The sequence below is a fragment of the Phyllopteryx taeniolatus genome, chromosome 1 (assembly GCF_024500385.1).
Source record: "Phyllopteryx taeniolatus isolate TA_2022b chromosome 1, UOR_Ptae_1.2, whole genome shotgun sequence".
NCBI lineage: Eukaryota > Metazoa > Chordata > Actinopteri > Syngnathiformes > Syngnathidae > Phyllopteryx > Phyllopteryx taeniolatus.
The window spans coordinates 33,989,444-34,013,950 of NC_084502.1; the positions used below are offsets into that span (position 1 = coordinate 33,989,444).

At 42.6% G+C, this 24,507-nt stretch overlaps 2 protein-coding genes and 1 long non-coding RNA gene across 16 annotated transcripts in view; 2 read left to right on the plus strand and 1 right to left on the minus strand.

The window, feature by feature from the left end:
- Positions 1-24,507, minus strand: part of LOC133486030 (uncharacterized) — a 63,468-nt gene that overhangs the window by 18,466 nt on the left and 20,495 nt on the right. For 12 of the 14 annotated variants that reach the window (XM_061790649.1, XM_061790633.1, XM_061790642.1 and 9 more), the window contains 7 exons: positions 24,350-24,507; positions 23,214-23,402; positions 22,048-22,546; positions 21,618-21,780; positions 13,879-13,990; positions 5,170-5,260; positions 3,094-3,180 (listed from right to left, as the gene is read on the minus strand). In XM_061790649.1, the coding sequence (XP_061646633.1) occupies positions 3,094-3,180; positions 5,170-5,260; positions 13,879-13,990; positions 21,618-21,780; positions 22,048-22,546; positions 23,214-23,402; positions 24,350-24,507 (1,299 nt within the window). Of the gene's footprint in view, positions 1-3,068; positions 3,181-4,852; positions 5,019-5,169; positions 5,261-13,878; positions 13,991-21,617; positions 21,781-22,047; positions 22,547-23,213; positions 23,403-24,349 lie in introns of all 14 variants that reach the window. The other 2 variants (XR_009790910.1, XR_009790909.1) reach the window with 2 other exon arrangements.
- Positions 13,901-16,703, plus strand: LOC133486099 (uncharacterized). Its single transcript, XR_009790913.1, has 3 exons — positions 13,901-14,015; positions 16,440-16,485; positions 16,586-16,703. It is a non-coding gene; the product is annotated as an uncharacterized LOC133486099 (long non-coding RNA).
- Positions 17,017-24,507, plus strand: part of cd40 (CD40 molecule, TNF receptor superfamily member 5) — a 37,562-nt gene continuing 30,071 nt past the window's right edge. Inside the window, exon 1 of the mRNA XM_061790725.1 lies at positions 17,017-17,144. The gene's annotated coding sequence lies outside the window, so the exon portion shown is untranslated. The remainder of the gene's footprint in view (positions 17,145-24,507) is intronic.

Below are 24,507 nucleotides of genomic sequence, written 5' to 3' on the forward strand. Positions count from 1 at the left end.
GCTTGCAAGCTAGTCACAGTTATCTTTCCCGGCCTGCACGGGGCGCGACTGTCACGAGTTGAACGGGCCCCGACACCTGTGTGTCAGACCACTGGCTACTAACTGGCCGATGGCGGGCTAGCGTGGGGCGGCGGATCCGTCGGGTTTGCCACAGCCTTTCTCCAAGCACCATGCGTAGCCGCAAATGGGAGACACTGTAGCCCAAACAACACAAAACACATAACACTTCAGGGAAGATGCATTTTTTGGGGGTTGTTGGCATAGCTTGATGGCCGAATGCATGCTGTAGCGGTAGAAATGGGCCAAGTTGTTATCTCTGAGGAAGTAGCAATTGCACCGCATACTCACTGCATGGAAAAAGGGCACTTGGTACTTATGTAGTGGGGGAGGGGGCACTCATGGCAAAGGCCTGGTTGCATAATTCGAACAACTGAGAAAGTGAAAATGAATTTAATGCAATATCTCAGCAATTCAATACTAAATTGTACTTAGTCTTTGCACGTGTCTTCAAACATATTTAATCACTGCCAGTCCGTCATGTTAACATGGATATTTGAATTCAACATCCGCTAATGGCAGTGAATGAGTTCATGTATTTAAAAAAAAAACGAAAATTACTTCACTGGGTTTTTAATGGGATGGAGTTCCACTCTTAGTACTACAAACTTACTGCACCTTTTGTAAATTGATGTGCAGTTATTCTTGTTAACCAAACAAGGAGAAGTCAAGCCATATAGGTATATTATCTTATACATTAGACAAACATCCACATATTAAATTGTTTTCCCGACCCAAATTATATTTATTCAATATTGGGCAATAATGAACTGCTTGAAAATAATTGTTTGATTTCTTGTCAAGTATTTTAAGTGTTTGTTTATACAGATACTGAGTATTATTTATTACTGATTTACTTTGAATTATCAGTGCCACCTCTCTACACTATTAATCGATATGTGCTGTGTGCGTGTACGTGTGGGTGTTCGTGTCGATGAGTTTCGCTTTCCTGTGGGGATGGGAGGGGCGGGTTCTTGTATATTTCTTGGTATTTGAATGATCTATTTTTATCTCTGGAAAGCACTTTGTGTAGCATTTGAAATGAATGAAAAGCACTATAGAAATAAACTTGAGTTGATCAGTGGTGCTCGTCTGTGACCATGTTTCTAAACAGTAAGTCATAGGAAATAACCATGGAGTGCATGCACACGTCAGCTGCCTCTGCTGACATTCAAAGTACTTTTGAATAAAAGCTGGAATTTAAAATATTGTATTTGGCCTTGTCCGAGACAGGTGGAACAGCCTACAAGCTCACAACAAACTTACAAAAGGCCAAAAACTGACTAAGGCTACCACAGGTCTATAATATAAACATGTCGAAAACAGAAAGGCTGGGTAACAACATGGCTGCGATATAGTGGGGGTTCACTCTACTGTATGTTATCTTGAATTTCCATCAGTCATTAAAAATCGTGAGAAGTTGGTGGTTCACATTTGAATGTGAAAGGCACAACAGGTGATCCTGGCAGCGTAAGCTCCCACCAGCTGCTGAGAAACATCTCACAGGTGGCCACTTCACCATATTCTCTCCTCAGGTTGTTGCACACAGATAGATGGGGCTCCAAATTTGGTTTATTTCAAACTTAAACCAGTCACAATAAAAATACTGTACTTTGTTATGGCATCGACTGCTCACAACCACTAGATGGCATATTTGCATGTGTCTGCGGTCTTGCTACACTATGCTGTGATGTATTAACCAGCATCTCCGTCATTTAATTTCTTTATTTACCATTTCAGGTCAGCAAAAGCATCTCTCAATATTCATATGCAACTTCTGAGGGAATTTTAATGGTTTTTGTGTGTTTGCTATAAGGAGTGAAGTGATGAAGTGTCGTAACTAAGCGGACATTATTACCACCAGTTAGAGGCAGATTGCAAAAAGTGGAGGACTGCAATATGACACTGAATCACAGCATATCGGCAGACTCGAATGAAGCTCCCCTGCCACACCAGGCTTCAGACCTGCTCCCAGACGGCACAAGCAATGTCTAACCGTAGTAGGACGCACCGTGATTATGTGACGAAACAACGACTATACACCCTAGCTTGTCACGAGAACCGTGACAAAATGTGGCAAAACGCACACCAAAGGCACGAGAATGTAACAAAACTTGAAAATATGCAGTATATGCGCCTCCCATCCCACTCCACACCGCCTCCAGGTTTTGTTATGCTTCATCACATACTGTCAAGTTTTGTTGCGTTCATCCTATTTTACTCCAGCCGACTAGGTTCCACATCAGTACCATGACTGCAGTGGCAAATTTTGGGACAGTTTAAAAATCTGACCAGAGATGTTTTGTCCATGGCGGTCTGAAACGTCATTGCTGTGTCCACTGGGAACATATTGTAAAACTAGCATGAAGATGTCAAAAATCGGCGTGCGTGTACTCCGCTTAAATTACAACCAGGTAGAATGAAAGGCCAGCCGAACAAGCTTTTGTGTCTTTGTTGAGTCTGATGCAGCACCACTGTTTGTCTTCATTGTGAGACAGATGAAATGAAAAATAAGTTTGGGAAGAATGAAAAATAAAAGAGTAGAATAAGAGTTGTGAGGTGTTGCTGTCTGACTTCAATAACTTCACAGCCTGCAGTCCCTAAAGCCAATAAACAAAGATCCTGTGTAAGAGAGTCACACTGGCTAATGATGAAATATTGATCCTCACTTGAGCAAAAACACTAAAAACTATATTTGCTTATTTTGTTTGGAACTCTCTTCATTCATTTGTCTTCATAGAGAATTGGATGTTTCCCGAATCAAGTTAAATTGTGTTGCAGCATCTACTGAACAAAGAACAAATTTGATTTGATTAAGATCCTTTTTCGTTCCTCTCCATCACATCAAGAGTTGTCTTAAAAAGTGCATTCTGTCTGGAAGATGCATACTAATCAAAAATAAGGAAAAGATAAAGATTCAAAGGACAGGCAAAGAGCTTTTGGTCCATTAGTAGCAGTTATTGTGATGGGAGCTTTTAGGGATGCGACACACATGGAAACAAGGATTTGACCTTTTTTCTGGGTCAGTGCACTCACAGGCTGCAGGTCTCTCATGCTGATGGGAAGCTCTCTCAGGGTCAGGAGCAGTTCTAGTTGTGTGCTCAGGTATGGAATGTCGCACATCTGCAACACAGGAGGAATGATAAGACTTCAAATGACAGCCTAGTAGAAAAAATAATAATTCTAATACAGATGCCAACATTGCTAAAATGATTTCTGTTCCCACAGACCTGCAAAAATAGTGAAAACACTGCAGTGTGAATGCCAGCCCAGTAGTAGGCTGTGTCATTTAGTCATGAAACAATACACACATGACAACAACTGCCTGTCCTGCCAGGTCCAACCAAGACTGTCTTTTGAATACCGTTTGTCAATGTTGAACAGGCTTAGAAAGTGGGCATCTATTCTACACGGTTGGATACATTCGAGTTGTGGTAAAGAACTGACTGTGAAGTCTAATGAACACAAATACAAGTCCTCCAGGAGTTGTGCATGTCAACACTGAATTTTTTCAGAATTTACATGAAAACAAAACAGTGTTGTTAAGGGGGAACATTTTTTTTTTTTAAATCCATTCATTTTCTATGGCGCTGTCCTCATTAAGGTCGCAGGTGTGCTGGAGCGTTTCTTAGCTGACTTGAGGCAAGAGATAGGCTGGTTGTCAGCCAATCGCAGGGCACATATACACAAACATCCATTCCCACTAACATTCACACCTATGGAGAATTTAGAGTTTTCAATTAACCTAGCGTCCATGTTTTCGGAATGTGGGAGAAAGCCGGAGTTCCCGGAGAAAACCCACGCAAGCACAGGAAGAACATGCATGCAAACCCCATACTAACCACTAAACAACCGTGCTGCCGTTTTTGGGGGGGGAAACAAAATAATAAAGCTTTATTTTTCTCATATTTGTGTATTCTTGGTCCAAAACGCTGTTATGTAAACAAACAGCCAAATCAATTGGTATTATTTGTCACCCTTTGTACTGTCTCAAATCCCCAATACTGTACGAGAACTCAATTTATACACATTTATCCTGGTACGTTGGGGATTGTTATGGTGAGACAGCATCTTGTCAGCACTAAGATACCATATCTAGAGGAATTACACTTTTGTACTGACACGAATGACAATCAGATGTCTAAAACTGTATTGGTCGTCCACCTCCCAAAAAAGTACTAATTGCTATTGTTGCGTCTTTAAACCGAGCAAATTCATTCACTTTTTATAGTATATGTGTATTGTCAGAAAAAGCAAATGTTAGGTCAGTATTGCTTGCTCATCTCTCAGTATTCACAAGCAAAGGGGACATTTTATGAAAAGAAAAAAGCTCATTTGATTAACAAGCTGAATTATTTTAGTTCTTTACTCGATGAAGGATGTATTAAATCGTGTTTGTTCACAAAGTGACATCGCCAAGGACTGCATACATATTACAGTATTTTCAGTTTTTTTACAGGTCTGTGTGAACGGGGCATCTTGTCAATGTACGCGATTGTTTTTTTAAAAAACAAAGAAAAGGTTGTAATCATTTAAATATCTTAACTGCGCAACTTAAAATCCTCTAAAAATGACGGTGCTTGAAATTATAAGGATTTATTTAAAAAGCAAGCCTGCAGTTCAACAACAATCATAATTACTCATGTGCTCTAGTGAGCGGTTACCTTCTAATCTGAGGTGTTTTCTTTCTTTGTTTTTAATCAGCTGGCATTGTGAACTATTCCAATATGTGCTTTAGTCAGTAACACACACTAAAGAGTGATTGGAATGTTTTATTCTAGTGGCGTGTCTGCACCTTGTCACAGGTCACATTCGCCTGAAGAGAAGACTCGTTATGTTGCACAGGTGATGACGCCCTCGTCTTGCATATTCAGTCCCTCGTGTCTGACTTTATGAAAGGCATTGTGGGATGTTTGTGCTTTTCATCTCGCGCACACGCACACACAAACGCACGCACACACCTCCACACACACACACACACACAGGTCAGATGTCTGGTGGGTGATAAGTGGATGTTTTGTAAGAAGGCATCTTGACAGAGTGAGCATAATGTTAATTGGATTGACGTGTGTTAAATCTCAAGGTGGGTATCACAATAGGTAAAATCTCTACCTCCATCATGTACTGGTCCACAATGTGCAGTTCACTCACTGGTCCTTTGTAGGATTTATACATCTCCACATCCTCCAGAGTGGGAACATACCTGTGAGATTTGAATACACATTATCAGTCCTGTTGGTTGCAGAATTCTACAGTCACACCTGCAAAAGCTTGGTTGCCAATATGTTAAGTGACAACTCACGCTCAATGCACACCACTGCAACTGAACCTGTTAAATAGGTCCCCTTTGAATTCCTATTCTAGAAACAGATGATACACCATCTTACTGTTCTTTTCTTTTCAATTATTCATTTTATTAGTACCATCCCCCGACGACCGACTGGTTAGAGCGTCTGCCTCACAGTTCTGAGGACCGGGGTTCAATCCCCGGCCCCGCCTGTGTGGAGTTTGCATGTTCTCCCCGTGCCTGCGTGGGTTTTCTCCGGGCACTCCGGTTTCCTCCCACATCCCAAAAACATGCATGCTAGGTTAGTTGACAACTCTAAATTGCCTGTAGGTGTGAATGTGAGTGCAACTGGTTGTGGCATCCATTTTGACTTAAGTGACCAAATGTAGATGTTTGTCCTATAAAGAGGTGCTTTTCTAATGCACAACCTTTGACATTTCAGCTTCAAATGTTACAAGCACAAATGATGCAAATGCTACTTTTCCTTCAAATCCGACAAAATATTTAGACATAATTATTAAAAAATATGTGCCCTGCGATTGGCTGGCAACCAGTTCAGGGTGTACCCCGCCTCCTGCCCAATGATAGCTGGGATAGGCTCCAGCACGCCCGCGACCCTAGTGAGGAGAAGCGGCTCAGAAAATGGATGGATGGATATTAAAAAATATATATTTAGACATAATTAGACATAAAGTTTCACCAGGAGTGTGGATGCTGACCACAAAAAAAAAAAAAAAAAATGGAACATCCACAAATATAATTTTTCACAAAGCTCTCGTATTAGATATCATTAGAATGCTTAAAACCAAAAGACCAGTCCTTGTGCAGACTAAAGTGGGGTACACATAATTGATTTTACTTAGAGTCAGCATGTTCCGAACCAAACCGAAAACTATGACCAAAAAAACAAGATACGAACTGAGCCGTGGGCTGCCTCACGGTTCTGAGGACCTGGGTTCAAATCCGGCCTCGCCTGTGTGGAGTTTGCATGTCCCTCCCGTGCCTGCGTGGGTTTTCTCCAGGTACTCTGGTTTCCTCCCATATCCCAAAAACATGCATGCTCGGTTCATTGAAGAACGGTAAATTGTCCATAGGTGTGAATGTGAGCACGAATGGTTGTTTGTATATGTGCCCTGTGATGTACCCCCCAGAGTGTACCCCGCCTCTCGCCCGAAGATAGCTGGGATAGGCTCCAGTGCGCCCGCGGCCCTAGTGAGGATAAGCAGTACGGAAAATAGATGAATGGGTAGATAATAATAATCATAATCATGATCGCAAATCCACGTGTGTGTGGTAAACACAGAGTCCAGCTGAAGCCAGACTCTGTGACTGTGACGTGAATGGAGATATTATGTGTGTTTTATGTTGTGTTGGTCGTCTCAAGTACAACAGCAGTAAGAACACACTTGCTGATTTGTTTCCGCGTCGTGTGTCGGGTAGTGGTGGGATCCAAATATCAATAGTATCGATACGAAGTCGGTATCAATATCAGATTGATACTAACCTGATGAGATCAATACCATACTTTCAGTTTCACCCTTTGATGCACTGCTGCCGCTTTGTCAAACAGGCGACAGCCCGGTCCCGGAACTCGTCGTTTCTGTCTCAGGGCGGAGCAGGCACACTTTGCTCATCCTACCCCTCTTGTGTTTCAATGTCGTGCCGTCACATGACTTAGCAGCGCAAACAAACAAGCCCGCCCACCAGCACATACACAACACATGCATCCACAGGCATACGGAGCAGAAGGATGGTAGAGAGGAAGAGGAGCGCTATGTGGCTATATGTTCAGGCCGAAAATTACACAACAGCAAGGTATACAATTTGTAAAAAGGCTATAAAATACAGTGGTAACACCACATATTTATATAAGTACATGAAAAATCATGCAAAAGAAAACTGTACTGAAACAGAGAGAGAAGGTCATAAATTATGTTTATTTTGATGATAAAAATGTTTTTATTTACCAATAATTGTCAAAATTGTCCACAAATTTTTTTTTTACCAGCATTACCAGATAACAAGCAACCCTTTATTGTTCAGTGACTGTTTTTTTTGTCAATGTCTTTTATGTCTCAAAAGTGTTCTCTGTCAATTGACTGTCTGTTGTCGTACTAGAGCGGCTCCAACTACCGGAGACAAATTCCTTGTGGGTTTTTAGGGCATACTTGGCAAATAAAGATGATTCTGATTCTGATGAACATTGTCGTCTTTCTGTCCTGGGTTTGAATTATTTAATAATAAAAAAGAAAAGATCTCAAAAACACTGAAAGATCATGACAATTAATTGAGATTTAGCAATTTGATGATGCATTACTGAAAAGTATCCATATTGGGCCTGTACTGACTCGGTATCGGATCAATACCAAAATATGCAGTATCTCACACCAGTAGTGTGTGGTCTCTACGTTTTGAAATTTGTTAAAATGTTGAAAGTTGTTATGTTTTTACCCGCTTTACATAATGATCCTTCTTTACATAAGAGTTGGTTTTGGACCTAATATAAACTTAAGTATTTGGACAAAGAGTAGTTTTAATCTTAGTAGTTTGAGCTTGCCTTTGTACACCACCATGATGGATCTGGGGAAAAAAAATCATCAAGATGTGATTGAAGCGTAGACTCCAACTTTAACTTAAAAACAAAAATATACTGTAGCATTTACCATACAGGAATTATAGCCAGAGGTGGGTAGGAACACGTTACATTTACTCAAGTAACATTTTGGATGAATTCTACTTGTCAGAGTAGTTTTAATGAAACATACGTTTTACTTTTACTTGAGTATTTATTGTAAGAAACAGTACTTTTACTCCATTACAATAATCTACATGCCGCTTGCAACGTTTATTTATCAATAATTGTGTCCGCGATCTATTTTTGGACTTGCGTTTGCGACTTCTGCATCATGCGCTGTTGGTCCAATCCACCGTGATTACACACGGTGCTGTTTGACTCAAGTTCACCAATCAAACACAAGAAAGTCACATGTTCGCAAACAAGGTTTTCTATTGGTCTTCACGGGCCGATCAGAGTGAGTCGTGACAGCCGCGTGTGACTCGTGTTTACATTACAAATGATGAAAAACAACAGCTTTAACGTAGTTTTGTCATTGCCCAAACTTGATTATTTCAGCCCACTTCTAACTTGAGAAAAGACCCGCGGTAAGTGGCAGATGTTTTTGCTGTTGTTTTGGCTCTGCATATGGCAACATTAGCACTATTTTATGGTCACAAGTAACTGTTGCATCTTGTTCTCTCTCTCTCTCTCTCTCTCTCTCTCTCTCTCTCTCTCTCTCACAGACACACACACACACACAATTTATCAATAAGTCTGGTCAGCAAACAGCTTCTTCATTCAGTCATTTTAGTGGATAAAGCAAATCAGATTTTGTAAGGCCCCATGTGTTGTTGTTCCCCCACTTAAAAATTGAAATGGTGACGTGTGTGTGTGTGTGTGTGTGTGTTTGAGCGCGTGTGTGTTGGGGGGGGACTCCCACTGGACATGAGTTTGAATGTGATCTGTTCTGAACACAGCCACATGTGAGTTATAGGAGGGAGTGCATCCTTGTGCAACCTGATTTATTTTTAGTTCCATCCATCCATCCATCCATCCATTTTCTACCGCTTATCTGAGGTCGGGTCGCGGGGGCAGTAGGTTTAGCAAGGACACCCAGACTTCCCTCTCCCCAGCCACTTCATCCAGCTCTTGCGGGGGGATCCCGAGGCGTTCCCAGGCCAGCCGAAGGATGTAGTCTCTCCAGCGTGTCCTGGGTCGTCCCCGGGGGACGTGCTCGGAACACCTCACCAGGCAGGCGTCCGGGAGGCATCCGAATCAGATGCCCCAGCCACCTCATCTGGCTCCTCTCGATGTGGAGGAGCAGCGGCTCTACTCTGAGATCCTCCCGGATAACTGTGGTTCTCACCCTATCTCTAAGGGAGAGCCCGGACGCCCTGCGGAGTAAACTCATTTCGTCCGCTTGTATCCAGGATCTCGTTCTTTCGGTCAAGACCCACAGCTCGTGACCATGGGTGAGGGAAGGAACATAGATCGACCGGTAAATCGAGAGCTTCACCTTTCGGCTTAGCTCCTTCTTTACCACAACTTATCGATACAAAGTCCGCATCACTGCAGATGCTGCACCGATCCGTCTGTCGATCTCCCGTTCTATTCTTCCCCCACTCATGAACAAGACTCCAAGATACTTGAACTGCTCCACTTGGGGCAGGATCTCATCCCCGACCTGGAGAGGGCACGCCACCCTTTTCTGACTGAGGACCATGGTCTCAGATTTGGAGGTGGTGATTCTCATCCCAGCCGCTTCACACTCAGCTGCGAACTGCTCTAGGGAGAGTTGGAGGTCATGGCTTGATGAAGCCAACAGAACCACATCATCTGCAAAAAGCAGAGTTGCAATACTGAGGCCCCAAACCGGACCCCCTCTACACCTCGGCTGCGCCAAGAAATTCTGTCCATAGAAGTTATGAAAAGAATCGGTGACAAAGGGCAACCTTGGCGGAGTCCAACCCTCACCGGGAACGAGTCCGACTTACTGCCGGATATGCGGACCAAACTCTGACTCCGGTCGTACAGGGACCGAACAGCCCGTATCAGGGGGTTCGGTACCCCATACTCCAGAAGTACCACCCACAGGAACCCCCGAGGGACACGGTCGAAGGACCCTGCCAAGGGTGTAGAGCTGGTCCACTGTTCCACGGCCAGGACGAAAACCACACTGCTCCTCCTGAATCTGAGATTCGACTACCCGATGGACCCTCCTCTCCAGCACCCCTGAATAGACCTTACCAGGGAGGCTGAGGAGTGTGATCCCCCTGTAGTTGGAACACACCCTCCGGTCCATCTTCTTAAAAAGGGGGACCAACACGGGACCAATTCGCCCGGAGTTCCTCAAGGCTCTGGATGTTGTAGGGCTGTCCTGGTTAACAAGCCTCTGCAACATCGCGTGGACATCGGGGACAGTGCCTCTGGATTGGCAGACTGGGGTGGTTGTCCCCCTTTTTTTTAATTTTTAGTTATTTTATTTAAACATTATTTAACAGGTATAAGACCAGTTAAAACAGAACATCTCTTTTGCAATGGTGACCTGGCCAAGAAGTCAGGAAGTTAAACTTTATCTTCATTATCTGAATTTGCAATTCATATTTGAGTTATTTTTTATTTGATTTGACATTCACGCTCTGATTTAAACAAAAATAAACCAGTAGTTATTCAATAGTTACTCATTACTTGAGTCGTTTTTTTCACTGATTACTTTCTTACTGTTACTGAAGTGATTATTTGGAGGACTTCATTTTACTTTTACTTGAGTCATATTATTCTTATGTAACAGTACTCTTACTTGAGTACAATATTTGGCGACTCTACCCACCTCTGATTAAAGCCATAAGCAGACTCTTGATTTTCAGGGGACCATCAGAGGTATTTAACATCATTGCAAATCACGAGTTCATGTGTGTTTATCAGTGCTGTGACTGCTGACAGAAGTATTGATGGATGGTGACATTGAACATACTATGAAGCTGCCTCGGAATTTGAAGTCAATGGCCTTATCGCAATAGACGAGCATGCTTATCACTCAATGGAGACAAAAGTGAAGGCAGCAAATTCCACAAACAGGCAGCACGTCACTGACATTGCAGTCATTCACTGCATTGCATCTTCATCCTAGGATTAAAAATGATCATGCTGATTCTTACAATCATTCCAAATACCCTAAAAAATGGTAATACCCTGCATAGAGTGGATTTTATTCCTAAATTATCAAATGAACTTCAATCACATCTTAATAGGTATATTTGAAATCTATTGCGGTGGAGTATAGAGGCAAAAATCATGGAACTCTGTTACAGTCCAAACACTTCGAGACCTAACGGTACATCCCCATGTTGACCGTTTTCATACACGTTCAAACCGGGTGGTCCTCTCCAGCCTCGGTGGAGCCATTTAGTGCCTGCATTGACTTTAATCCTTGCTCGTGCTCCTTTCTGTCATTTGTTTCTGAACTCCAAACCAAATGCATTGACTTTTTCATGAGACCGCCTCGTGCCTCCGGAGCGCCACCGGACATTAATATTGCAGCACCTGTTGGGAGAGCTTCTTTTTAAGATTGTATTCCTGAGGCACACACAGTGGCCCATTAAAATATATATTATGTTTTCATAGAATAAATAAAATCCTTCCCCTCCACAGTACATTAGATCACTGGGTGCCCTCCAGGGGGGGTCAGCATCCAAATCCAGTGAGTTAACTGCAAGTAGGAAGCCACTTTCACCTGACCTTTCCAGAGGGCATGTCAATCGTTTCCGTCTCCACAAATATCCTGGGATAAAAATTTCATTACCACATTGCTCTGGTAAAAGGTTCTGCCATCTGCTCTTTAGTATGAGAACCCTGAGCATGCAGAAGAGGACACATTTGCAGCCTGTCTTGATTGCCGTAGCCATACTGAGCCGTGACTCCCAATAGTGCTTCAGATGTGGCTTCTGCAGTTTAAACTACGTAGGCTGGTGTGGAATTTTTTGCTGGCCTTAACACTAGTAGTATTCAATGAGAGAATACAGCCACACTGTGTGTATTTTGCTTTCCTCAGTCTGTCTCGCGATGCTTGTACCGCCAGTTGAATTGTTATTGTCAGAGTTGGACTGAAATCTATTATATCACACACTTTGCCACGTGTTAAAAACAAAATAATTAATTATGCTCTTGTCACTGGGGGCAGACGAACTGCTGCACCAATCCGCACCTCTGCCTTTCAATTATTATTGCTAAGATCGATCATTTCACCTTTAATTCTTCTTTTTTTGTTTTACATCTTCTTCCATTGGCCAATACAGGTAGTGGAGGTACATATATGCTCTGAAAGTGATTTCTTTCACCTGTTATCTGGTCACTTATCACCCACTGATAAGTGACCTAAAGGGGTAAACCATAGCAAGAATCAAGTCAAATTTGAGCATTTTTCCTCCCTTGCAATTGAGCTTGGTTTATAGGGAGATTTTTTTTCATTCCGATTGAAGATGTGACGCGATCTATTCCGATGTGGTGTTTACATGGTCCATTACATTTACTGAGGAACACCCGTATTACAGACGTGTGACATGAGCAGCTCTATATTCACATCACATAAGTTTTCAAGGTGGAACTCAGTCGTCCGTTTAGCACAGTAGTTGCAATTGTTCTTTTAACACTTTTATTAAAGCAACAGCCTGATAAAAAACAAGTTACAAGTATTTAAAAATAAGCTCCACGTCACATACGTGCTCTGTTTGGAAGCTGCCATATTTTTTCAATGCATAAACGATGACGGCACTGCGAATTTACTCTAAAGCAGAACATGCGCAGACAGAAGGCAGGCTGACTATGCGGATTGAACCCTTTACATGACTTTTGATCGGTTAAGGGAAAGGGATGTCCTACCGCTGTGCAACCGAATAAAATTCCATTCGGTTTCAGCCTGATTATTCTGATGGAGATGTCTATCTGGGGCATTTTTATTCGGTTTGGTCTTCTAACCCGATTCTAATCAGAATACAAGACTCCATGTTAACACGACTGTCGACAAAGGCGCGATTCTCAAATGTCTTTGAACAATTATCCTGAGCAATGATCCTGTGCTGTGGGGTATGTTATGTCATGTGTGATTTTTCCTCCCTTATCTCCTTATGTGTTTGGTCAACATCCACTCCACGAACTGTTACCAGACAGAAATAGAGGAGCAACTGGTTGTGTTGAGTCATTAACCACGATAAAAATGACAAGGAGAAGAGTTTGCAACCACAAGGTAGTTACCAGATAAGCAGTTTGCCGAGATTCTTCTAGTTCTTCTTCTGCAACTACTCTTTCTTCTTCTTTGTATTATCCAGCAGTTATGCCCTGTGGCGCTATGCTATCTTTCACAGGTTAGTCTTGGTACGACGAAAGACATTGTGGTGTGGTGTGCTGTGTTGGTCATCCTGAGTACAACACACACTATAAGAGCAACAGGCACACATAGTGAGTTTTTCCTCATCTTGTGTTGGCGTTACATTTAAAAAAATCAGTTAAGATGTTAAAAGCCGGTATGCGTGTAGCCCGATAATTCAACTGGGAGAGACTCCAGCTCACTTGTGATCCCGAACAGGCTGAGCGGTATAGAAAATAGATGACTCAAGAGTTCAACCACACAATATTTGCCATTGTTTTCCATGGTAAAGTTCAAAGTACACCAACAGATAATGTGTGATCTGAGAGCTTTATTGTCTGACTGTGACATATTATTTACTTTCTGTTTTCAAAAATGTTTGGTCAGCTAAAATCAATAAAACAACTTATCATGCCTCTCACTTGTTTCCAGAGCCTCAGTGTCACAATGATAGCATGAAGACCTTCTTTAAGTTGAAATAGGACACCACTGAAAGCCAATGGGTGAAATGCACCGCTTCCTCTATTCGCTGACTGGGGCGCAAAGATCGACTCGTCTCTCATCTCAACGAGAAAGGAATACAAATGAGCAGGTTGGGGCCTCAAAAAGTCATACCTCCTCAGCGAGGTAATGTGCTCGTCAGACAGGCCTCCGTCCTCCTCGTTAATGACGAACAGCTTGTCCTTCAGCTCTGCAGGCTGCACCGCAAAACTTTTGAGGAAAATGTCTGCAAGAACAAGAGAGTCGACAATGTGAGTCCCGGCTGATTTTGTATTTTTTTTGTCTTGTCCTTTCATGGAATGACTCGAAATAAAAAGACAAAACGTCTGCAGCCTAATTACGCCTCCCTTCTTCCAAACACCTCAGGGAAACGCACACATTTGCACCGTCAGGTCGATTTGTTTTGTTTTTAAACAAAATTCCAACGCAGCGGCGTACGAGTGTCAAGTGCTTCAAGACTTTTTAGGCAAATGTAAAACATCTGGCAAGTCAGACAACGAGATCAACATTTTTGCTGTCACATATTCATCCGTCACCATCAAAAACGTGAGAATCAGGGCTCATTTATTAAATATTTATTTCATTTTTTAAAATGATTATTGAATGAATGAATTATTAAACGGTAATAAAAGAAAACAGAAGTAAAAAACACAAAATGGTGATATTGCTCATATTATCAAATCCATAACATAATACAAAATATATTTATAAGGATATGTTAAACAAAACTTCATAATTTATGAGGGTGTGAAAGCGGTACCCTGAGGTACCTTTCAAAAGTTCAGTCCAGTGAACATCAAAGCATTAACTGTATGTTGGTTCTTTGGCTTTTTTGCAACACTTTTTCCAAAATAAGTTATACAGTATGTGTTAAAAGCCAGGTGTCTGAAGTTAAGAATGTTTTCATGTTTTATCTTTATGTTAATATTAACATTTGTTCAATTATTTCAACACATTTATTGCTCTTAAGAATGTGAAACTATTACTTTGTAAAAGATTTTATGATAGCGACTGTTTGACCTGACTCTGGAAGAGATTATTTCTGTTTCCATTAATTCAGGTTGTTAAAATGTTGTAGTTGTTGTTGTTTTACATTAATCGCCATCCCAGAATGGATTGTGCTCGACCTTCAGATGTTCCACTCGAACTTCACTTTTGTTTCCGTGACAAACCCCGACCACATCAATTACTGAGCAGTCATAAATACATTAAAATTTTTGGGGACACATTATGCTTTAAAAAAAGAAAAAAAAAGAGCATTCAAAATGTGAATCAATGCTGTCCTTTCTAGTGACGACGTGAGTGTTAAACAAGACTTGACTGAGTAGCGCTTAGAGGTATACTCTTAAGTGGCCACTACTGATTAGGCAGCATACTTAAATATAAAATACATACTGTATTCATACACTCTTAAATGGTGTTCCTATTAGGTGGGCTTTTTTTTCTGTTCATTGAGATTAAATCTGCCCGCTGAAGCAGTAGAAATCCATGCGCTCAATGTTGGTTTTTGGCCTTTCCGCTTATTTGCAGAGATTTCTCCAGCTTCTCTGAATAGTTCAATGATATTATGGACTGTGGATAATAAAATACCTACCTTGCAATTGTACGTTGAGAAACGCGGTTCTTAAACCGTTGGACTATTGGCTCAAGCAGTTGTTCACAAAGTGGTGAACCTCGCCCCATCGTTGCTTGTGAACAACTCAGCCTTTCGGGTATGCTCCTTTTATACCCCATCATGCTACTCACCTGTTTCTAATTAACATTTTCACCAGTGGAATGTTTTTTTTTTTTAGCATTCCTCAACTTTCCCAGTGTTTTGTTGCCCCTGTCCCAGCTTTTTTGGAACATGTTGCAGGCATCAAATTCAAAATGAGAGGATATTTGCAAAAACTTAATAACGTTCATCAGTTGAACATTAAATATCTTGTCTTTGTAGTGTATTTAATTGAATATAGTTGAAAAAGATTTGCAAATCATTGTATTCTGTTTTTATTTGTTTTTTACACAATGTCCCAACTTCCTTAGAATTGCGCTTTGTGAATATTATTAGGTGGCACGGTGGACACCTCACAGTTCTGAGGACCTGGGTTCAGGTCCGGCCTCACCTGTGTGGCGTTTCCATGTTCTCACAGTGCCTGCGTGGGTTTCCTCCCACATCTCAAAAACATGTGTGGTAGGTTGATTGAAGACTCTAAAATTGCCCCTAGGTGTCAATGTGAGTGCGAATGGTTGTTTGTTTATATGTGCCCTGCGATTGGCTGCCAACTAGTTCAGGGTGTAGCCCGCCTCTCACCCAGAATCAAGTGGGATAAGCTCCAGCACACCCGCGACCCTAGTGAGGATAAGCCGTCCGGAAAATGAATGAATGAAATATTTTTCGTCCTGCAATAGGTAAAAATCGAGTCTTACAGTAACAAATTGAACAGTAACAGCACAAAAGAATAACAATATCCAAATCCAAGAAGATCAGAGGTCTTGTAGTGTAGTTAGTTCCTTTTTGCACATGATTTGAACCCTTAACCGTTATGCATTATTTGCAATGTGTGGAAAAAATATATCAGAAAATTGTTATATCAGAGGTCCACCAGTGAACGGTTGTGCTTCACAAGGTACAAGGTGCTTTTATTGTCAATTCTGAAGACCACAACAATCTCTTTGTTTTTTTCCACATTTAGGGAGAGATTGTTGTCCGAGCACCACCCGGCCAGGCGGCTCACTCAGGTAGTCTGTCTCGTCCCCGTTGCTGATGAGACCCACCACAGTTGTGTCGTCTGTGAACTTGATGAAGAGGTTGGAGCTCTATGTCGGTGTGCCGTCATAGGTCAGCAGGGTGAAGAGAAGGGGACTCAACACACAACCTTGAGGGGCCCCCGTGTTCAGAGTGACGGTGCTGGATGTGTGGCTGCTGACCCGTACTGCCTGTGGTCTCCCTGTCAGAAAGTCCAGCAGCCAGTTGCATATCGAAGTGTTGAGCCCCAGATGGTCCAATTTGTAGATAAGTTGTTGCGGGATAATGGTATTGAATACTGAGCTGAGGTCTATGAACAGCAGTCTGACACGAGTCCTTACAGTCCAGGTGTGTGAGGGCAGAGTGGAGGGCGGTGGAGACAGCGTCATCGATTGACCGGAAGTCCAAGGAGGGGTGGGGAGGAAGTACTTGATGTGGTGCATGACGAGCCGCTCGAAGCACTTCATCAAGATGGGAGTGAGAGCTACCGGACCGTAGTCATTGAGGCAGGAGGGAGACAACTTCTTTGTGACCGGGATGATGGTGGTGGCTTTGAAGCACGCGGGGACAACACCCTGTCTCAAGGAGGCGTTAAAGATGTCCGTGAAGACATCTGTGAGTTCAGCTGCACTGTCCCTCGCAACACGACCAGGTATGTTATCTGGGCCCGGGGCTTTTCGTGTGTTGATCCTATCGAGAGATCTTTTCACACTGTCCCGGGTCAGTGTCAGCACTTGGTCACCAGGAGGGGGTGGAGTCTTGTGTGCAGGGGTGCTGTTGTGTGCCTCAAAGTGAGCAAAGAAGTCATGAGTTCCTTTTTTTTTTTTTACCTGTCATGTTCAGTTTCATGGCCATACAGAATTGTGGATCTGTATGCCTTTTATGCTGGAACAATTTTGCTGTGCAGCAGGGGCGTTTGAAATACTTTTTTACTTATTCTGATGTTTATTGAAAATACAGCCGGGCAGAAAAGTGTTTTAGGGGACAGACGGAGAGAGAGAATGGGCAAGGGGAATAGGCGTGTGAACCACAGCAGAACAACAGTTACACAGTCTAGATATTGGACCACAAGTAACATTACGACAGTCAAATCGTGTCAAGCCAGAGAAATGTGAAGACCCACCACCCACACTATTACCATGGTTACCAGGTCCCCGACTGGCAACCATTATCCCTGTACCGTGGTCGTGTGTGATGGGGTGTCATGCATTAAAATTGGGCAGACTGGTGTTGGTGAGATGAAACGGTCACGGGGCAATGATGACCCGCAACCGTCACCCCCAACCAGGTCAACTAGCTTCCCAAAGGATGTGCGAATGTACTGTATGTGGTGCATTAAAAATCCACGGGGGAAAGGCATGACAGGCCAAAAAACCTGGCCGTGTCTCCTCCCCAGCCCGGCACTGCCCTCCCCCCACTGACGGGTCTATGATGCATAAAAACTGGAGGTCAGGCAGGACAGGGAAGGGGGGCGACCAGACCGGAGACCAGCACAGATGTGCCAGTACCCGGCCCAGCGTCCGCCTAATCATTCCTCATGCCAGCCCCTCAGGGGACCCTGAGATGAGATGTGAATGTGTCCAATGTGTGAAATATGGACAGTATGAGTAATAAAAATGTGCAGAGTGTATGAAGTAAGAGGTTAGACCCCTGTGGACCCCTGACCGGCTAGAAGACCACAGCGAAAAGGGGGGGTGTGGGGGCTGCGCCTCCCCACCCTAGAGCTGATACCAGCTAATATTCATGATTTCCAACCTAAAACTAAATCCGTGTCTACATTCTCCGTATATAATATTGGATTTTAAAAACGGACAGATCAGCCCTTTCATTCATAGATGAGGTTACAAAAAATAGATGTCTAAGTACAGTTGAAACCAGATGTCTACATATACTATATAAAAAGACACTTTTTTCTCAGTATCTTGACATGAAATCAGACTAAACTCGTTATTGTTGTAATTAGGATTACCAACATGACTTATATTTGTTAAACACTAGAATAATGAGAAGATTTTAGGCAATTTTCCATTACTTTCTTCAAAGTCAGAAGTTAACACACAGTAAGATTACTATGCCTTCATCAATTTGGGAAAACCCAGATGATGATGTCATTTCTTTGGTAATTTCTGGTATTGACGACATTTGAGTTAATTAGAGACACACCTTTAGATGTATTTGAGCGAGACACACCTGAAACACACTGCTTCTTTGTAAATCATCATGGGACAGTCAAAAGAAATTAGATGCGCTATCAGGAACAGAATTGTAGACTTGCACAAGTCTGGTTGATCCTTAGGTGCATTTTCCAGATGCCTGAAGGTAGCACATTCATCTGTTCAAACAATTATACGCAAGTATAAACACCATGGGAATGTTCAGCCATCTGACCGCTCAGGAAGGAGACAGGTTCTGTGTTCCAGAAATATACGAGCTTTGGTCCAAACTGTGCCTATCAACCCAAGAACAAAAGCAAAAGACCTTGTGAAGATGCTGACTGACGCTAATAAGAGTATGTCATGGGCTGAAAGGCCACTCTGTCAGGAAGAAACAATTACTCCAAAAGAAAGATTTAAAAAAGAAAAGACAGGTCATAGTTTGAAAATTCACGCAGGAATGAAGACCTTCATTTTAGGAGACAGGTCCTATGGTCTGATTAAACTTAAATTGAGCTGTTTACAAAGTGGCAAAAGCCTGGAAAAGCCTAGCAAAAAAAAAAAAAAAAATTAAATTAAAAAAAAAAACCAAGAGGCAGAAAGGGAAAGAATCCTATTAAAGATGTTTGCATCGATGAAAATTGACTCCTGGAGGAGTTTGGGTGTATTTTTACATATCCAAAAAGTAAAATGTTTTTTTCTTCCATTTAAGTTGTAATGAACATAACCATCCATCCATTTTCTGAGCCGCTTATCCTCACAAGGGTCGCGGGAGTGCTGAAGCCTATCCCAGCTATCATCGTGCAGAAGGCACTATGGTCCCTCTGTAGAACGAGCACATGATGGGGGTCGGCTCTGGGTCTTCTCAGCTTGCGCAGGAAGTAGAGACGCTGGTGAGCTCTCTTGGCCAGTGATGAGGTGTTGCTGGTCCAGGAGAGGTCCTCCCTGAACTGGTTGCCAGCCAATCGCAGGGCAGAACATAACCAAAAGATTGGAATAGATATTATACAGTACTGTATATGTCTGTATTATGTATTTACATGGCCCAGGCTGGTTACCCGGAACAAGATTTCCAGGTTTTTGCCAGAGAATCTGAGGATTCTAAGGGAACCAGAGCTACATAGCACATTCTGCATCCATATTTCATAAATATGTGGACTCTAATTATGTTGCCCGCCTGCACATTCACACTGATTTAGCAGGCCGCCGCCCACAACCAGATGCCTGAGCCACTTGAAGGACTTCGTGAGGGGAAGCTTGTGAAATGTTCTCCCCTCACTGTGCTCTTGAAATATACAAGCAGCGTACCTTCAGTTAATCAGAAGAGAAAAGCTTTTGAAGAGGAAAAACAATATGGCCCACTTCTGGGAAAGCACTAAAGAAGGTGGTAACACTGGTGACACACTGCAGCCTGCAGGCCAAGTTGAGAAACAGTATCTATCAGCTTCAAAAAGTAGTGAAACATGTTTAAGTTTGATTTGCTTGTGCTGACATATTTGGATCTCTGGCGTCCATGGCTAGCCATTAAAGTGTAAAATTGCACATTTAAATATATTTTTGTGAGTTGTCTACATCGGGAAATGTGTCTTTGAGCAAGCCGTTCAGATTTCGGCCTGACTGTGTGTTGGCAATCTTCTTATCGCCTTGGCCGTCTTGATTTCGAACAACAATACTATCTTTCAGATCCTAGAGAATTTTTTGCCATGAGGTGCCATATTGAACTTCCAGTGACCTGTCTGTATGAGGGTCTGAGATAAGAACACACCTCCTCCCCAATCACACATTAAGACATTATTGGCTGTGTGTTGAGTTACTTTGAGGGGACAATAAATGTACGCAGTTCTACAAGCGGTACAGTTACTACTTGACATTGTAGCTAAGTGTCATTTCTTCACTATTGTCCCATGAAAAGATAATGAAATATTTACAAAAATGTGAAAGTTGTAGTCACTTTCTTGAGGTACCACTGTACCTGAGGGCTTGGGGATGTGTCACACACCTTTTTTTTTTTTTTTTTTCCCCCCAGACTCAGGGCTTGAGCTCGTAGCCACCAGTCACCCCTGGTTGTCATTGTTCCGAAATGTGGGTTGAAGAATAGTGGCTTATTTGCATGAGGCCAGCCCCCTCAAAACAGGCAACCTTCACAACAGGGATTTTCAATGCATTTTCAATTAGTTTTTGTAGACAAATACAATTTTGTAATTCAGTAAATCCATCCATCAATTTTCTGTACTGATTTATCCTCACAAAGGCCGCGGGCGTGCTGGAGCCTATCCCAGCTATCTTCGGGCGAGAGGCGGGGTACACCCTGAACTTGTCGCCAGCCAGTCGCAGGGCACATAGAAACAAATAACCATTCGCGCACACATTCACACCTAAGGGCAATTTAGATTCAATCAACCTACTATGCATGTTTTGGGGTTGTGGGAGGAAACCGGAGTGCCCAGAGAAAACCCACGCAGGCACGGGAAGAACATGCAAACTCTACACAGGCGGGGCCGGGATTTGAACCCCGGTCCTTAGAACTGTGAGGCAGATGTGCTAACAAGTCGTCCACCATTCCGCCCCTAATTCAGTAAATATTAAAGATAATTTAGTTTTCATTAAAGTTTGTGAATATCAAAGACAAGTCAATATTTCATGAACCTACATGTTTTTGTAAACAAAGACAATTTAGTCTCCAACAAAGTCAACATACACATTTTTGTAAATATTTAAGTTTAATTTAATTTAAGTCTTCAATGAATCATATACTGTACGTTTTTTGAAAACTTTAAAGAAATTCAGATTTTTCGCCAAAGCTGTTAATGACAATTTAGCCTTTAACTAAGCTAACACGTGTCTTTGTGAACGTCAAATACAATTTAGTCTTTAATCAACAATTCATGTTTTTAGAAACAGCGACCCAAGCCTTCCCGTACTTGCCCTCTTTTAGGAATTAGCAATAAATCTCATTATGAGTGGTTACTTACTGAAGTTGTGTGCAATCTTTTGGTTGAGCATGATGTGTTGTGCATTGGTGGGCTCCGATGCTCCAAAGGACCCCGCGTTTTCAACAGAAAATTGCATGTACAAACGCGTTGTGTCAACTTCAACGTGTTGCTGGCTTCCTTTCCCCCAAAATGATTTTACAATCTGCAGAGAAACAACAACAACAACAACAACAACCAAAAACTGTAGGAGAAATCGACACATTACAAAAATAATAACCCTGTACCAGATAATTAATGACGATACATGATAGCATATCATAACAATGCCCATATACCTTGGAAATATGCCACCTGGTGGCTGTGACTAGTATAAGGACGACAGAGAAATTGTGTTCGACCTTATCGGTTCCACTGGATGTTTAAATCCCGATTATTTGATGTAGAATAGATGGGTTATGTGGTGTGGTACCTTATCAGTACCAACGAGGTCCCAGTGGAAAGCCTTGGTGTGATGTGGTGTGGTCTTTCGTGGACCGATCTTGAAATAGAGAGGTAAAGGTGGGGGTGGCGGGATCTCCTTGGTGCAAGGTATTTTGTCCCCTACCGAGCCTGCTGGATGCCGGTGAGGATGCTCTCTGCTAGAGGGTGGTGGGCCAAGGTGGGAGGGGGTAGCATCGGGGGCGGTCTGCTTTGGAACTTCTTGGGGGGGATTTGGATTCATGTCGCCAGCTGAATTTGGGTCTTCATAAACATCCTCACCAGCGGACTCGACATCAGAGCCGTTGTTGTCCTCCCCTATGTCTTCTGCTATGCTTAGATGTCGGAGGCTCTCGTTGACCTCAAGCATGCGTTCACTCTTGGACTTTCTTCTCCAGTCCGAACACAACTTGTGAATGGCCTGGACCCAGGCATCGCGCTCCGTCTGGACAGTACCAGGAAGTGGCTGACACGATGGGGGCACTCTGAAGCTGTAATAAACCAGCAAGCCACAATGTCCTTATCCTTTGTACTGCTTTGATGGAATATATCGTTGAAAGGTGCTTGATATAGATAGGAATGTCACTTCCTTCAAAAATTGCTTGTGAAAGTGCATCACAGCATATCGTAGTAATTGTCAGGTACCGTACAATTATGTCCCTAGTGTGGTGATTCTTAACCAGTGTGCCAGATTAGTGTGCCGTGAGCGCTCTTCAGGTGTGCCGTGGGTAATTAGTGATCTATCCCACTTGGAGGAAAGAAGGTTTTTCTCCCAGAAAACATTTTCAAAATAGAAAAGTTACAAACAAGCATGTAATTTTGCTCCTGGACTGACTATAAATGTATTTTAATGCAAGTGAAAATCTGCGTGAAACATTTACAAAATTCATTATTTGTCGCATACAACAATGAAGCATCCCTGCAAGATTCTGGGTCACGTGTCCTATTATAAGCTTTTGTGTTCTTGCTTTGTCAAGTGGGGTGCACACATACCAATAATCAGGCTTGATTTGAGCCCCATTGGTCCCATACACCCAAAGTCAATAAAGGTTCAATTATCGGATTTCACAAAAAGATTATTCTGATCGATTCTCCTGTGGTATTGGATGTGCTGAGCGATTCATTCATCATCATGTTATCATGGTGAGGTTCACTCACTGGTATTCATTTTTGCGAGTGACAAGCGTGAAGGTATCGATGCTGTGAGGTTTCTGTACTTTGGTGTCGCCATCCGACAGATGGATCACAACGCTTACGGGCTTTGAGGACATCAGCTCGCCGTCGGCGGCGCCTCGGTGACTAAAGGGCCCCAGTGTTAACTGGCCAGGCTGCAGCTGAACCTCATATCTGGAATGACAGTGGAGGAGATCATGTGTTTGGCAGCAAGTGTGGTATCTAGAATATCAAATTATGGCCGTTCCTCCAATAGACAGTGTGCCCCAATTAGTTGCCTTTTTCTTAACTGGTGCATTATCCACTTTAGAGAAATAGATGCCTCACTTAAATATATAAAAAATGGATAGTAGATCATCGAGACTATTGTTCAGACACACACATATACACACACACACACACACATTAGTTAATTCAAGCGTGCAATTGAAGTCCATTGCTCAGCAAAACAGCAGCACCTACTAAAGCACGTGAAAAGTAAAAGTGTGGCTACTTATCACATGTTGTAAACAAGTTCCCTGCATAGTAGTCTTTGGAGGATGATCTCAGGTGAATTGGAGACAGCAAAATGAAACAATTACGGTAGATTCTGACAGGCATAATACTCATCGTTATGTGTGTCCACGTTTATAGCTAAAGTCAAAAGGATTGGTTTTGGTGTAATTTAAAGAAATTTGGACCGATTTTTAGAGATATTCTCTTGTTAGAAAACTGAGCAACTACCTCATCCTAGAACGGCAGCTGACTTCTTGATGATATTCTGCAAAATATCAATATTCATGTGCCTGAAGCAACAAAACAGTCCCAGAGCATTCACGCCTACGGGCAATTTAGAGTCCTCAATTAACCTACCCTGCATGTTTTGGGAATGTGGGAGGAAACCGGAGTGCCCGGAGAAAACCCACGCAGGCACGGGGAGAACATGCAAACTCCACACAGGCGGGGCCGGGATTTGAACCCCGGTCCTCAGAACTGTGAGGCAGATGTGCTAACCAGTGGTTCACCGTGCCGCCCAAATCAAGAAATAATGAATAGGATTTTTAATGTGGAAATTCATTCTGGAACTAACCAGATATCGAAGACTGAAGTAAAGTAAATGACCCAGAACAAAATGTTTGTACTTGACCCATCGGAATGATGCCAGTCCGCCCCTGTGCAGCATAAGGACACCTTCCCGGAGGGTTTGCGATGCTTGAGGCTGCTGGTGTGTCCCTGCACTACCCCCCTCAGCATGACTGTAGATGTTCCTGTAAATTATCTGGTTTACAAGCTGCATGAT